General features: G+C 38.4%; 2 protein-coding genes across 2 annotated transcripts in view; one reads left to right on the forward strand and one right to left on the reverse strand.

Moving 5' to 3' along the window:
- LOC134818419 (kynurenine 3-monooxygenase-like) overlaps positions 1-16,672 on the forward strand; it is a 927,626-nt gene that overhangs the window by 573,914 nt on the left and 337,040 nt on the right. The window lies entirely within an intron of this gene.
- LOC134819040 (E3 ubiquitin-protein ligase MYCBP2-like) overlaps positions 1-16,672 on the reverse strand; it is a 90,447-nt gene that overhangs the window by 41,962 nt on the left and 31,813 nt on the right. The window contains exons 28-41 of the mRNA XM_063828802.1: positions 15,215-15,824; positions 14,862-15,044; positions 14,473-14,700; positions 14,060-14,212; positions 10,549-10,667; positions 10,306-10,387; positions 10,049-10,154; positions 9,702-9,905; positions 9,382-9,578; positions 9,043-9,160; positions 8,146-8,363; positions 7,834-8,018; positions 7,413-7,569; positions 6,990-7,093 (exon numbers count right to left, since the gene is read on the reverse strand). Of these exons, the coding sequence (XP_063684872.1) occupies positions 6,990-7,093; positions 7,413-7,569; positions 7,834-8,018; positions 8,146-8,363; positions 9,043-9,160; positions 9,382-9,578; positions 9,702-9,905; positions 10,049-10,154; positions 10,306-10,387; positions 10,549-10,667; positions 14,060-14,212; positions 14,473-14,700; positions 14,862-15,044; positions 15,215-15,824 (2,664 nt within the window). The remainder of the gene's footprint in view (positions 1-6,989; positions 7,094-7,412; positions 7,570-7,833; positions 8,019-8,145; positions 8,364-9,042; positions 9,161-9,381; positions 9,579-9,701; positions 9,906-10,048; positions 10,155-10,305; positions 10,388-10,548; positions 10,668-14,059; positions 14,213-14,472; positions 14,701-14,861; positions 15,045-15,214; positions 15,825-16,672) is intronic.

The raw sequence follows: 16,672 nt of genomic DNA on the forward strand, positions 1-16,672 counted from the left end.
ATTAAGTGGGGTAAAGCGTGGTTTCAAAGTCCTCAGACATCAGTTTGTTGAGTCATTACACCAAAACCTATTTTATGCTCTCGTGATTACAGCACTTCATAGTGAAATACTTTACTTCGAGATATCTCCACTTCTGATGGGAGTTTGGTGTTAATCTTGGACATCAAAATGATCAAATATTCGCATTGAATAGAGTACTCGGACTTCAGGTAGAACCATGCTATGATTCTAAATATAGATAACGACCAGGTTAAGCACCGAAGTCCAATTAGAAGCCGAGATATCTTGAAATGAGTGTTTTAATTGTTGCAAGTAAGTGCTTAAAAATAGGGTGAGGCCTAACAACTTAACAACCTGATGACTGGGGACTTTGAAACTCCACTCAATAAGATAATTCTAGAATTTTGATGCTCGAGTTTAGCTCCTAATTTCAATTAGGATCCAGCCGAGTTATTTTGATTTGAAGCGCTGTAACCGCTAAGCTACTATTTGCTGTTTGATGGTGCTATCGTTTATTTTTTTATTTTTGGGGATCCACTGAAAAAATAAAATAAAAACTACAAGTATTTAGCAGTATACATGCTACAGCTACTAGATCATATAGCTACTAGATCATATAAATAATAAATATATGTAAATATTGTTTATAAATGTTTTTTTGCTACTTTAATTATCGATTATGAACAAGTTATTGGTCAGCAAAGAGATTTAATTATAAAATAAGCCATATTATGGTGATGTGGTTCGGTTTTAATGCATTTTTTCAAAAAACTGTTTCATTCCTAATTTAATCTCAGACAAATTGAGCACAAGGACCAGATGTAAGAACATGTCATTATTCGATGGCAAATAATACCTTTTGAAAGTTCTCAACTACGCCTTTATAATTCTAACAAACTCTTTGTACTGTAAGACCCACTTGATGGCCATGATGCAAATGGAACAGAAAAAATTGATGAATGATCGATTATCGACTGTTCGAGCTTTTTTCGATCAAGTATTTATTTTTTGTACTGTTACCGATTAGGAACTCTTTATTTTCATTACAAGCTCCATATTTTGTAGGGTAGCTCTAAAAAAATTTGAAATAGGTTAGATTTCAGAGATTATGTGAAATTTGATTAGTTACATTATAAGTGTCGAAAACATAACCGTGACCAAACATGTCCCAGGATAATATGGCTATGGAACCTTGGATGATTCCACTAAAAGTAACTGGAAGTGTCATAAGCTTTGTTGGGGTTATTGTAAACTGTTTGTCGCTCTCCTACTTCATCAGAAAACAAAATAAAGGGTTGGGAGATAGACTGCTGATGTTACTTAATGTATTTGATTTGCTGGTATGTGCGATGTTTATGCCTTATACATTATCAACATTTTATTCAATGACATTTAATACTCGGTAATTACTGAAAGTATTTTAGAAATATTTTTTCATTGCACAGTATTTGCAACATGTCTTATAAGCGTAACCAGAGCAATCAAAGTTGTTCGACCTTTTTTCTCCATAAGGGATCTTGGGTTGCAGCAAGTTTCTTTCTCTATTGTCTTTGTGAGACGGCATTACAAACTGTCTATTGCTGGTATTATTTGTTATTTTTAAGAGAATATAACGATCGGTTTGTATATGCCCTATATTATATGACGATGGCAATGCACTCGACGATCACTCTGAATGTAATCACCGTGTTCATCTCGACCATGATTACAGCATATCGTTTGATGAATAGCAAGATTCAAGGCACAGTATCTGAAAGTAATCGGCATGCAACAGTGACCATACTTATCCTGTCAACAACATTTTGCCTTTTTAATTTATCAGTCATCTTTTGTTTTGTGTTTTTTTTATTCGTTTATTTCGGGATACTTGATAGTAGCGAAACAACTTATAACTTGATAAGGGTGTTCTATTACATCACATGGACGTAATAGTCTGCGCTAATTCAGCAGTAAACCCCATTATCTATCTGACACGAAAAGAAGATATGAGACGACATGTATCAGAAACTTGCAGGACTATGGTGGGATGGTTTAGAACTAGGTCACGTGATAGTGGACTAAATGATACTGGATCACAGAACAATAGACCGCAGGAAAGCAATGTGGGGTTGGCCATGAGAAACTTGAATGCTCATAATCCCCGTTTGGACATTGAAAATTGCCCAGATATTATTCCTGATACCTCTACTAATCTGTGATTTTCTTAATTTGTTGTTTTGAATTAATATAAAAAGTATGATTTGATTAATTTTCACCTTGCAATATTCAGGGTGAGTTAGAAGACTGCAATCAAACCTATTACCGCTTAAATACAGCATAATTTCAAGACCGAGATATTTATTTAAATAATTTACATGATTTAAATTATTTTAAATTATTTGGAGAGGAATGAAATACAATTAAGATATTAAATGTTTTAGAAAGATTATTTGCATAGAGCTTGATTCTTGATTATCTGTTGTTGAAAACTATATAATAATAATAAATTGAATTATAAACACTGCTTTTAAGTTGTAAAACTTTTACTCAGCAGTGTGAGAACAACTACAAAAGAATAAACTGAGATAAGTGCCACAAAAACTCTATCCTAAATTAACAGCTTCCCGGCAAAACACGATTTATTAATATAACTCAGTAACCTAGAGTCTCGAGTTCATGAATAAAGTTTTTCCAAATCATGAGTTGATAAACTGAACAGATAAGTCTTGAGGGCCGATATGAAGCTGTTACTAGTAGGACAGCTTTGAACAGACAGAGAAAGGTTGTTGAAGATTTTGGTTCGTTAGTCGACCTGCCTTACTCGTGATATGCTGCTCAATCACGAGGTTGCGGGTTCGATCCCCGCCTGTGCCACTACCCATGGGGTGAGCGGCGTTTTCGTTCTGCTAAGGGTTCCGATGGACCTATGCAGCCCCCGGTCTACTCAGCCGAATGCTCGAGAAATCGTGTGTGAGGGTTAAATGAGGAGCTGTACATGATCTATACAGCGGAGCCACGGGCGAAGAAAGTGTGGTATAATACCTTAACAGTCGCTGGCCTTAGTTATCGATCCTTCGGGTTCCTGTAAGTGCTGGTGCCGGCCATAGTTGTCCGAAGTAAAAGAAAAGGGTGGTTTTCATAGATGACCCTGCTGCCTTGCAGCTAAACAACGTAAAGTAAAGTAAAGTAAATAATGATCAGGGTAGCATTTTATTTTTTTTATTTTTAAAGAGAGGCTGGGCCTGGTTGGCCCACGAGAGGATAGCATATGGATGCTTTGCCTACCTCTGGGGTATGGCAGTCCTGTGGGAGGATGCCAGTGGAATCAAGATGTGTAATCAAGGATGATGATAAGTGTTGTGGGGTGTGTCATAGATGAACGCTTAAGTGGTGGTTGAGTGTGGAAGAGAGGGGCGAAACAAGACGGCGTTAAAGTAGTCGCTATGTCACACCTGTCTGGTCCAACTCCTCCGGCACCACTAAGCGTTTAGTGTGGTTTGTAAAGTTGACAATGGTGGAGATGTGTTGGTTGTCGAATATGTCATTGACAGAGAGGTAGTAGTCCCGGAAATATTGACCTCTTATTTGGGCAATAGCCGGGCACTGTCGAGAAAGTGTGAGACAGTCTCCTCTCCGTCGCCGCATTTAGGACATCAGGGTAGCATGAAACGTAGAGAAAAGTGTTTTCCAGGGAAAAAAGTCGAAAGGGGGGGGGGGGGGGGGGGGAGGAGGGGGGTCAGGCCATGATAACGTAATTTTGCTGTCAGGAGGGGGGGGGGTTGATTACACATTTACAGATGGGGGTCAAAATTGCTAAAATATTGATTACTGAATATGTGAACGACCCCTTATGACGTCACATGATGTTATGAAGTCGCGTGATGTTATGACGTCACGTGATGTTATGACGTCACGTGATGTTATGACGTCACGTGATGTTATGACGTCACGTGATGTTATGACGTCACGTGATGTTATGACGTCACGTGATGTTATGTATGGACTGATGTATATACTTGGGGACTATGAGGCATGATAACATTTGGTATTACACGGAGTTGTCTTAAAATACCTTGTTGGTGGATTGAACATTTCATTTTCTTATAATTAGTGAATTTGTCAGATGAATTTGCTTTAATTTTTAAATGTATCTTTATTTTTAATTGATTTTATTGCTCGGGTTTTGTGCTCTTTAAAGGAATACATATATATAATGTTGACACTTAACATTAATAATTGCTGATTAATCAAATTCTGTGTAACGTAGATTTCATTTTCCAGCTTCGACTTAAAGTTAAAGCTGTGTCCAACCGATTGTGTTTGACCAATTTGTTTTCTGACAACTTAAAAGCTCAAAAATCTATCATGCCCCACACAAACCGTTTTTAACGTCCTACGTACACCAAAAACCCGATTGACCGTACAGTTTGCGGGAAAAGAAAATAGTAAATTGGGTTTTACTGTACGTGCATGATGGTTTCGAGAAAAACGAAATCGTCAGGAACCTGTTCAGAGCGTGACGTCATGGTCGATATTGCGAAATCCTTATTAGAGACCATTCTAAATCTACTGCGTGGGGTTGACTATTAAGTTTCTATAAAGGAGGTGGTTGGCAGAACCACCTGTATTTAATCGGTATGATTTTAGCTAAATTACAAGAACTTACCTGGGGACCCCAGGCTATAGTGTTCATAAACTTATATAATAAAGATTCCGCCGAATAAAGATTCGGCGGAATGGCAGCTGAGCGCGGCCCAGTAAACAAGCACCTGCTCAAATTGCCTTTTAAATTCGATTCAATGATTTCTCTCCTAACAGCAGAACAGGCATTAGTGCCATAATATATTTGATTTTGTTGCCAAACATATACTAATACAGTAACAAGTAGTATATTTCGTGAACTCTCGCTCATTTAAAGGTCTATGTAGCAAATTATTTACAGCTGGTAATGAACACACCTGGCTCAGATTTTCAATCTTTGACAATAAATAGCGTAATTTTTCTTTGCCGATCATACATAACTTGTACATGACTACATGTGGTAAGCCAGTTTCTGTGCAATTCGAAATTGCATCGATTAATATTTTATTTTTTATTTAGGGGTCGTTCACATATCACGTAATCAGCGGAGGGGGAGGGGGTTTATTTCCCAAGTTTAGTTCCCAAATGATTACGGTGGGGGGGGGATTTGGTTGTTGATTACGTAATCAACATTTTCTTTTTTTACCCTCTAGAATAATAACAATTTTACAATATTTTAATTCAAATTCCACTCAATTTCTTTCTGATAGTGATAAAATTTAGGAATGGATCGGATATCTGGCTGCTAAAGTAAGTAGTTGGGAAGGTGCTTGGCCGGATATAATAACAATGATTTTGGCTCGTAATGATCAGGGTAGCATGAGACGTCGGGAAAAGTGTTTTTTCGATCAAAGTATTTATATTTTTTGTACTGTTACCGACCAGGCACTCTTTATTTTCATTACAAGCTCTATATTTCGTAGGGAAACTAGAAATATTTGAAATATGTTAGACTTCAGAGACCATGTGAAATTTGATTAGTAACATTATATAAGTTTCGAAAACATAACCGTGACCAAACATTTCCCAGGATAATATGGCTATGAATCAATCTTGGGAGAGTCCACTAAAAGTAACTGGAAGTGCCATAAGCTTTGTTGGGGTTATTGTAAACTGTTTGTCGCTCTCCTACTTCATCAGAAAACAAAATAAAGGGTTGGGAGATAGACTGCTGATGTTACTTAATGTATGTGATTTGCTGGTATGTGCGATGTATGTGCCTCGTTATGCATTTTCACCATTATATTCTTTATATAATCAGATAATTACTCAAAGTATTTTCGAAATATTTTTTCATTGCACAGTATTTGCAACATGTCTTATAAGCGTAACCAGAGCAATCAAAGTTGTTCGACCTTTTTTCTCCATAAGGGGATCTTGGGTTGCAGCAAGTTTCTTTCTCTATTGTCTTTGTGAGACGGCATTGCTAACTGTCTATTGCTGGTACCAACGCTTGTTATTTCTAAGAGAATATTTAAACGATCAGATTATATATGCCCTATCTTACATTACGATGGCAATGCAATCGACGATAACTTTGAATGTAATCACCGTGTTCATCTCGACCATGATTACAGCATATCGTCTGATGAATAGCAAGATTCAAGGCACAATATCTGAAAGTAATCGGCATGCAACAGTGACCATACTTATCCTGTCAACAACATTTTGCCTTTTTAATTTATCAGTCATCTTTTTTTTTGTGTTAAGTTCATTCGTTAATTCCGGGATAATTGATAGAAGCGAAACAACTGATAACTTGATATGGGTGTTCTATTACATCACATGGAACATAATGTTCTGCGGTAATTCAGCAGTAAACCCCATTATCTATCTGACACGAAAAGAAGATATGAGACGACATGTATCAGAAACTTGTAGAACTATGGTGGGATGGTTTAGAACTAGGTCACGTGATATTGTACTAAATGATACTGGATCACAGAACAATAGACCGCAGGAAAGCAATGTGGGGTTGGCCATGAGAAACTTGAATGCTCATAATCCCCGTTTGGACATTGGAAATTGCCCAGATATTATTCCGGATACCTCTACTAATCTGTGATTTTCTTAATTTGTTGTTTTGAATTAATATAAAAAGTATGATTTGATTAATTTTCACCTTGTAATATTCAGGGTGAGTTCGAAGACTGCAATCAAACCTGTAACCTATTACCGCTTAAATACAGCATAATTTCAAGACCGAGATATTTATTTAAATAATTTACATGATTTAAATTATTTTAGATTAAATTATTTGGAGAGGAATGAAATACAATTAAGATATTAAATGTTTTAGAAAGATTATTCGCATAGAGCTTGATTCTTGATTATCCGTTGTTGAAAACTATATTATACATATATTTGATTAATCAATATTATTCGTTTATTGTAATCCAAAGTAATATTTAAAAGTCAAATTTCCAAACCTCAAGTTTTTAGAGATGCTAAACCGTTCCTCTTCAAAGCAATCACCAGATCCAGCTGAGTTACTTTCCTCCTCTGTTCCTAGTCTAGCCACTGCTATGTTTACCTGACACAACAAAAAGTATAACTATAAACGGGTCGGTAAATCGCTCATTATAGAACAGCTGACAAATAAACTGTTGTAATAAACAAAATTGTTGTTGTTGTTGACAAATAAACTAAATTAAATGTCTAACTAAACTGTTGTTAACATTGGTCCAGAAAAGGCGAATAATGTTAACAGCTGCAGATCTTTATCGCCATGTGGTAGGAATATCCTATGAGGTAGTCTCGAAGAAAATAACACGTTTGCAATCAATTACCTAATGATTTAATAAGAAAATAAGAGGTAAAGTCTTTGTTGACAGCTGCTAGATAACAAATACCTTGGCTCCTAGAGGGAAGATGATGTTGTTATTGGCACTCTGGATGCAGCAGACGACTGGGTAGATGTTCCCCACGTAATGCTTGTCTTCCCCATCAAATATTCCTATCTCAATGTGAGCTTTTGTTATGTCCACTGACTCTGTTGGGTCCATCCACCTGAGATTTAACAAATATGCAAATATGCAAAAAATATGCAAAAAATATGCAAAAAATATGCAAAAAATATGCAAATATGCAACAAATATGTATATTATCTGGCGAGGTGGAAGTGTAGAGGGTGGGCTAAGTGCATGGGAATGGGGCCAACATTAATTATTAAATATGTATTATAATCGAGTTTAAAATGTTATTTTGAGTATATTTTACGATTGACAGCAGTATCATTACAATTTTATAAATCTTTAGAAAACAGTAACTCACAAAGCAAGGCGACCTCCACTAGTAGATTTGTTTCCACCCATAAAATCCTTGAGGAACCTCATCTTCTTGGGCTCTTCCTCCAGAAAAGACCGTTTCTTTAGAGCACCGTATGAATCAGGAAGTGAGTTTAGGTAAAGACCACGTGACAGCAACTTAGCGTGAGCTTTAAAAGCGTACTGACCCTCCTGATGATAATGTTTGAGTTTATAATCTCTTTCACATTTCCAAAGTCCCCAAATTATAACTTGCACAATTTGACTGTGAAGCGTTCGATCCATCGGCCGGAGATCACAAATTAAGAAAGGCACTAACTTGTGACAATTTCTGAAGCGAATTATTGCAAGGAGATATCATGACCCTGACACAACTCCCAGCAAGGTCCGCTAGAATGTGCTCCAGATGATGAAGAGTTCTCCGTTCCTTCTTGAACTTGTAGCCCGTTATCTTGCAACAGAATCCCCAGTCAGAGTCGTTGAGCTGCTGCTTGTTTATCTTTGTTACGCTTCGGAGGAGGAAGGATATTTGGTTACCTGGGTGGTTTAGTGATTGTTATCCCCGGCCAGGACAAAAAGCAAAGCCTGTGTTAAGAGAGGTTACCTGAGATCTAGAGATATCACTTACTTAAAACTAATCGAGTTGAAAGTGATCTGACCATCACGGGTCGAGATATATTTTGCAAAATCGTTGTTGTGTGCTTAATATTACTAACTTAGTATTACTACCTAACTAGATAGGAAGGTGATTACAGATTTATGGATCGGTGCAAAATGACCGCAACGGTCACTTCATTATAATATTAATGTCGAACGACTGATAGTTTAAGAGTACTAGCAGGAACCCGTATTACTCTAAAGTGGTGTCAAGACTCAAGAGACTAAAATAATTATTACCTATTTAATTCGCGTTTTTGACACCACTTGGGGGTCCAAATTTTGGGCACTAAAATAATTATTCCTTGGCCAATTTTTTATTTTTTCATGCTGATTTGAAAAGCATAAAAGCATTTGACTCAGTCAAAAAAATTTCAGTTGTATATCTTTTACGGTTTTTGCGGAAAGTTGCGTTAAAGTTGATGCCGTGGTGTCAGTAAAATGGCACAGATAAATATATATATATATATCGTCTCGCTTTATATATAGTAAGATTCGATACAAATAAATTCAGAAACCAGATCTATAATTATATCTAATTTCCGGCAATTCGTTTTACCTGGAAGTAACAAAGCACGTTTGGGCCAGTCTTTTGACGCTCCTAATGTAAGTATTGGACTGAAACCACCTTTTTTGGTTGCCAAGTTGAGGAATGCACTGCTGTTTTTCGACAATGCCTGTAGAGTGTAGAATTGTTACAAACCTAGCCACGTTCTAAAAATAATTTTCCGCAATTTTATGCATTTATTGAAGAGCTTATATTCCAAATACCTCAAAAGTAAAATGAACATTTACATTTCATGTAAAGATAGAATTCCACTGTCATGATGATAAACCTCACTTACAATAGCTATTAGAAAATAGAAATAGTCAACTGAAATATTCTATTATTATCAACCTCGGACACGTAGACTTCCAAACAATCATCAGGACCAATCCCAGACTCAGGACTGAACTCCGCCACCATCCAGGAGACAGAGTCAGACAACACAGTCTGGTAGTGGAGCACAGTCGCTTCAGGGTACGGGTGGTTGCTCTCAACTATCACTGTCTCCACTGCTTCCTGCTCCTTTGTTCGCTTCTTGAAGTTGTGCTCTGAAGTTGGGGAAAAGTGAATTTTGTTATTCTCAATTAGCTATTATATGATAATGTCAGATATAATTTTCAGTTTAAATTTATACTCCAGGAATTCAGTAATGTAACGTATTCATTTCTCACCAGAAAGAACAGATAAAAGAGGTTTAAGAACATTCTCCAGGAGCAAATAGCTAGCTTTAGGAGTGCCCTTGTTGAGCAGTATTAACTCTGTGTAGGACATGGCTGTTGCCATGAACTGAGGAAGAAGTAGCTCCGACTCGTGTGGGACGGGAGACGGCGTTAGAGGGGAACCGTGTTCTTCAGCCCATGCAAGTGCAACTGGAACTACGGGAGGAAAATGGTAACCTTTTTAGTTATCACGTTTTGACACGTGGGGTAAATCTCCCACAAATTAAAATCTGCGCTATACCCTGGATTTAAGGCTTCTCATAAACTCGTAATGACTTAAAATCGGTGATTTAAAATACCTTTAAGATGTTTATCCTCGATGGCTCTAATGAAAGAGGTCGATATTAGTTCAATAAGTTGTAGCGTCACGTTCTCATACTTTTCGTTACTGTCACATTCTTTCACCTAAACAGAAGGATAATGATGTTTAGAGATCGTACATTTGAAAAACATTAATATCTGTACTCAAAGCAAAGTTAATTCAAAACATTCAAATTGCAAAACTACCGATTAAAATAAACAATTCTCGTCGGTTTAGGGAAGATCATTAGAATACCTCTTGATTTAGTTGTGTTTTGTAGATGAGGAAAGGAATTTGACCGACAGAAACGTTGGTTCCACTTGATGATAGTACAGAGCTGTGATATTGCAATAATATCAGTACGAGTAAGCGATATCAGCGATATCAGCGATATCAGACTGGATTACCATATTTCACGAGTCCGGTTGTTCAGAAACACGTACTGAGAAATTTCTAAAAGCGTTTCTGAAATTTAATAATAAAAGATTGAACACGTACTCGTAAAAAGTGAAGACGACACCGTCAGTCCCCGTCACTTGTGTCAGAGGAACCTTAGAGTTGCCATGAGCGATAGACTGGGAATACAGCTGAACTTTCACTGTGTACTGCATTTCTGCCTGAAACCAAGAGTGTGGCATAACAACAAGTAGAGACATGGTTACTGGCGGGGAGCCGAACCATAATTGTTTTAATAGTGACAGCAATTAACCAATCAGCTTCTAGTATTACCTAATCAAAACCCAGAATGGGGGGGGGGGGGGGGGTCAACCTCATTTTACCTCATTTTACCTCATTTTACCTCATCCCAATTTTGCCTTTTTTGGCTGGCCTCATGAGGTAAAATGAGGTAAATCTCGGCACAAATTTTTAACAGGTAAAATTCTCTAAATCGTCAATTTAGTCACGAAGGAGTATGGAAGGAGTTCTAAATGTGTGCTCCTCTAATATAAACAGTAGGAAATGGTTAACTTTATTCGAGGTCTCAGGACTATACAATGTCGGGAAGTTCCTGCAGGAATTTGCACATTGCGCTTGAAGCGCAAGATACACAGCGCCAAAAGCGAAGGCCGTAGAGACATGAGACCTTGACTAAAGTTAACCATTTCATACCATTGCTATAAGAGTATGCCACTTTCAGAGTCCTGAACACACTCCCATATCTCTTAATCGTCAATTATATGAATTTTACCTGTTAAAATATATCATCTTTAACTGATATCAATTTAGTTTAACACAGTTAGTTTAAAAAAAGAAAATAATACTTCACACCAAACTAACACACAATATGAGAATATAAAAAGGAAGGTTTTCTTGGAGACCTGGACCGAGCATCAAAATAGTGTACATTGCTGCTGTCATTGTCAAGACTCAAGAATAAGAGAGTCTAGTTGTGGGGTTATGCTGGATAACAGATATGATAAGTGGTAACATCCTACAAAAGAATGTTAGCTTACTAAGGAATTTTCCTCTTACTGAATCATACAAGAAGTTAACTAAGTTCCTCCTAGTCCTAAGCATTATCTTGTTTCAGAGGGAATGAGTGATTTAAAAAGATGAGGCCAAAGAGTTCAGAAGGCATTTGTACTCTGTAATTTCTAAGCTAATTTTTTTCGATATTTATAGCTATTTACTGATATTGTCTTGACGTATCAGCAAAAGATCACTGGACCTCGTTAGTTGTTAGTCATGTTATGCTGATCCAGTTAGTGACGAGCTATGAAGTAATCATTTGACCTCATTTAATACTGATCCTATCAATGACGAGCTATGAAGTAATCAGTGGATCTCGTCAATGCTCATCCTGTCCGGACTGTCAGTGACGAGTTATGAAGAAATAAATGGCAAGTTGGTCGTTTAGCTCCGGACAGTCTATGCACGGTCCCTGCACGGTCCATACAACAACAAGAGAACACTCCATGCACAGTCCCTGCACGGTCAGTCCCTGCACACTCCCTGCACGGTCTATGCACACTCCGTGCGGCTACTAACCGGCTAGTGACCACAAAGTGGCTACAAGGCGGTCACTAGCCGGCGATTAGCTGAGCTCTAAAGCAGACCTACCGGCTACTAACCTACTAAGCTAACCTACTAAGTAGGTCTGCTTTAGAGCCAGTAGCCGGTTAGGTAATGTGAAGTTGAAGAGCTGTTATTTCAAAAGTGGCTACTAGCCGGCTAGTAGCCGGTGTTCATATGTTACTGTGCAGGGACCGTGCAGGGACCGTGCAGGGACTGTGCATAGACCGTGCAGGGAGTGTGCAGGGACTGACCGTGCAGGGACCGTGCATTAAGTGTTCATTGTGCAGGAACCGTGCAGGGACCGTGCATGGAGTGTTATCTTGTTGTTGCATGGACCGTGCAGGGACCGTGCAAAGACTGTCCGGAGCTAAACGACCAACTTCCCAAATAAATGAAGACCTCATTAATTCCCTTGTTCCAAGAAGATATTCCTCTGGTAACAACCCCTTCTGGCCTGCTTCTGAACATAATATGAAGATGCGAAAACCTAGTCTACCTAAATTGGAACTTGCTGACTGCATTGGAAAATGGATAACAATCGAGAAATGATAATCAGTGCCAGGTTATAATCAAACTTGAATTTGGAATCCAAGGAAAACCTTCCTTTTTTATATTACCATATTGTGCGTTAGTTTGGTGTGAAGTATTATGTTCTTTTTTAAAACTAACAGTGTTAAACTAAGATGATATATTTTAACAGGTGTAAAATTCATATAATTGACGATTAAGAAATATGGGAGTGTGTTCAGGACTCTGAAAGTGGCATACTCTCATAGCAATGGTATGAAATGGTTAACTTTAGTCAAGGTCTCATGTCTCTACGACCTTCGCTTTTGGCGCAGTGAATCTTGCGCTTCAGCGCAATGCGCAAATTCCTGCAGGAACTTCCCGACATTGTAGAGACCTGAGACCTCGACTAAAGTTAATCATTTCCTACTGTTTATAGTAGAGGAGCACACATTTAGAACTCCTCCCATACTCCTTCGTGACTAAATTGACGATTTAGAGAATTTTACCTGTTCAAAATTGGTGAAAAATATGGGCGTGGCCCAAGTCAGTATTATACGAAACCGTAGAGACACAACAAATTTTTTGGTTGTTCCTGACCCTATAGAGCAACTAATTAGAGGTGATATAATCTAATTATTTGAACGAAAAGTGGTTTTGTGAACCGCCCTATATTCTACAGCGAATCATGAACATTGAACATGTACATAAGAACTTAGAATTGTATGAAGTATGAGTTTATATGAGAAATTTATTATGAAATGACCTTTCACTATGCAATTTCGACTAAATTCATGTAGATATCCAATCCAGTTCCATGCACAACTGTTGTTTACATTTGGTCTAGTTAGACACAATTTGTTTCAGAGTGACTCGATAATCGCAATATCAAATTAAGATATTATTTAAATGGTCCATGTCATGCAATGCAGAAATATCCTCATAAATTGGCAACTGCCAAAGTGACACTAAAGTTATTGCTAATTCCTTTACAAAACTTAGCAAGTGCTATTTACAATATCCTAATGGATCATGGAAATTGAAATGTTCAATTTTCTTTTCATAAATAATAATTATAATGCGAAGTTTTATTTACCCCAAGTTTGGAGAGTAAGTAGGTTAAACTGGGAATGCCCCTTCCCAGGGACCACATCACCCCTCATAAACCATTAAATATCATGGGAGACCATGCACAGCCTCGAATTATAGTATAATGACTTCATTTTTTTTTTAATGACCTCATTTTACCTCATTTTACCTCATCCCAATTTTGCCTTTTTTGGCTGGCCTCATGAGGTAAAATGAGGTTGACCCCCCCCCCCCCCCCCCCCAGAATTATTATCACGCGTAATACGAAAACCACTAACCAGTATCCTGATCTACTTCAAGTCTGTCTATTTTTTCCAACAGGTCAATTGTAATAGCTTCGCACGATAGTTTAAGAAAGAAGGCCTAAAAATAAAGCAGGACATATAAAATATATTACCTTCAGCGCAAGTGGTTTCTTAAAGTTTATCCGGCAAAAGTGTCCTTTTGCCTGGGAGTTCTTGACCTGACCCGCATGACTGAGGACAGTCTTCCACTTGTCTTGACTGTCCTTCACGAACACTTCAACGTCACATGATGTATCTTTTATCGTCTGTACAAGGAATATGATTAACTTGAATATTTAAAATAACAGAGGATGGACTTGGATGGCCCACAAGAGGATAGCATGTAGATGCTCCGGGTTGTGGAAACCCTCCAGGACGATAATTCCGGGGATAATTTCTATATGAAATACAAGGAATGTTGAAAAATTGTTTTTTCTCTAGAAATTCTTTGTCTTCTATGGGGCGCATTCGTGATATATGAGCATAAACCTAAGCCACGATTAGGTCCAGATAACCTGCAACTCACCTGAAATATCCCAATACCGCTCAGGAACACATTGGGGTTATCAACTTTAAAGGAGATGACATCAGGCTTAGCTTTTGGGTTCCAGGAGGAAATGTTAACGGAGGAAAATCTTGAGGGTGTTTCCTTATCTACAGCAACAGACAAAGGTTTGAAGAGGTCCATAGACGCAAGGACGATTTGTTGAAGAATTGTCTTCAAGAGATTCCTGGCTGATAAGCCGGCACTTGTCTAAAAATTTGTTGGTCAGATGCTTAAAAATATGAAAAACAAAAGGAAAAAAACAAATGAGTAATTGAGATTAGACCTGCGGGTGTTGGTAAAATATTGCCGCTGTTTTTGCTGCAGCAACATTACGCCCCCCCCCCCCCCCCCCCAACATTAACACTTACATCAGACATAGCCAGGCTCACAACGTTCCCCAGGACTGTTCTGTAGTTGACATTGTTCAACGTTTCAAAAAGTGTCTGATCCAGGGAGACATTTTCGTCCAACCCTCCATCTTGAGAACCCAGGGACATGTCGGAGGAACGAGGCATTATCATCCCTGTTAGTGTTCCGTAGTGGAACAGTTCCTGAATATGTGAATCAAATTATGAAATCAGAGGAGCCGACAGTTATTTTGAATTAATTGGATTACGCCACTCACCACTGCAAAGATTAAATTTTGGTATCAGTATTTTTAGTAGAAGAGTGCTTGGAAAGAAATAATCAATGGATTCAATATAAATGATTAAAAACTCACATTAGTTATGCCACTTCCTTGATAGCACATAGCTTGTAGTATAGTCCTCAATATATTCCCATACTTCTCCCCCTTATCATTGTACGACTGAAACGCAGACAGAAAACTGGCCCAAATGTGCTGGGGTGACTTGTAAAAGAGATGGTAATGTTTGCTGTACACCTTGGTAACTTTCTTAACTAACAAGGAGTCACTCGACACGGGAAGTTGAAGGATTCCTGACAACAAATCCTGACATTCCTTCAGGAGCCGCCTCTTTTCGGTGGTTTCTTGTTGATGTGGGGAAACCGTCAGGAAGTTGTTCAGCATGCTGATAGGGACTGATAATTTACACTCCAAACTACTTTGTTTAGGGTCGAAGCTGTGGTCGCTGATAATGCTGGCAATGCTGATGTTTGAAAATAGGGAGAGATCAGAGTTGGCAAGGTTCAGGGAGAGGGCAGATTTGTTGATTTTCCCAGCATCACTTCGTTTGGTCATGATGTAAGTGTTCAGAGCGGTGAAGCTTAGTTTTATAATTCCAAGGAGATGATCCAGTCCAAGCTCCCAATTACCGAGTGACATGGCATCTACGTTACTGGACAACGGGTCTTTAGAGTCGGCCTCCTTCCTGAGTAAGGTTCATTTACAATTTGATTGGTTGTGAAAATTATAGATCTGTTCAAGCTGGTTTTATGCCTACTTGTACAATTTGCATATTATTTCACGGCCATGAAATATGCCGAAATCAGGCCACCTAGTAATAGAAATTGCGATTAAAATTGTAGCCACTATTAAGTATTGCCACGGTTCCTGTTATGCAGGGGGGGGGGGGGGGGGGGGGTTGAGGGCGGTGGTGGGAGTTAAAAACACACATGGGGGGGGGGGGGGGGTGACAATTGTTGTTTTCTTGGTGGACTCGGGCCTCGTCCGCACGCACTCTCTCTTCGATACACAATTTAGGACTCGATGCTTCCCCTGGTAATGCGATCTCGGAAATAAATAATTTTGGCGCTTCGCGCCACAGCCTGAATTTCAAAAATTTTCGGGAAGGACAAAAGGAAATTGCAGCATGTGCAGAATCTCGATTTTTCCAATTCTCTGCAACAAATCGCGATTTTTCACGTTTGCCGTGACAAATCGCGATTTTCTCAGATCCTCGCGACAAATCGCGATTTTTTCAGTTCTCCGCGACAGATCGCGCATTTTCCTTAATATAATTTCCTTAATAACACTATAAATCAGTTATCGGAGGACCAAATTCGCGTATTTTCCTTCGAATCTGCGGGCCAAATATCACATTCTATGTAAGTACTATAAAGCCCTTGGTCACAGGGAGGAAGCTAATAGTATTCTTTGGAAGTCAGTTTTTATCGCATCAAAAAATATCCGTCGCAACCGAAGATACAGCCGATTAAAATGTAGCTCGCACTGAACACAACGTAATCAGTATCACCACAAAACCCATCAAAATGTCGC

The sequence above is a fragment of the Bolinopsis microptera genome, chromosome 7 (genome assembly GCF_026151205.1).
Source record: "Bolinopsis microptera isolate Bmic1 chromosome 7, MBARI_Bmic_1.0, whole genome shotgun sequence".
Classification (NCBI taxonomy): Eukaryota; Metazoa; Ctenophora; class Tentaculata; order Lobata; family Bolinopsidae; genus Bolinopsis; species Bolinopsis microptera.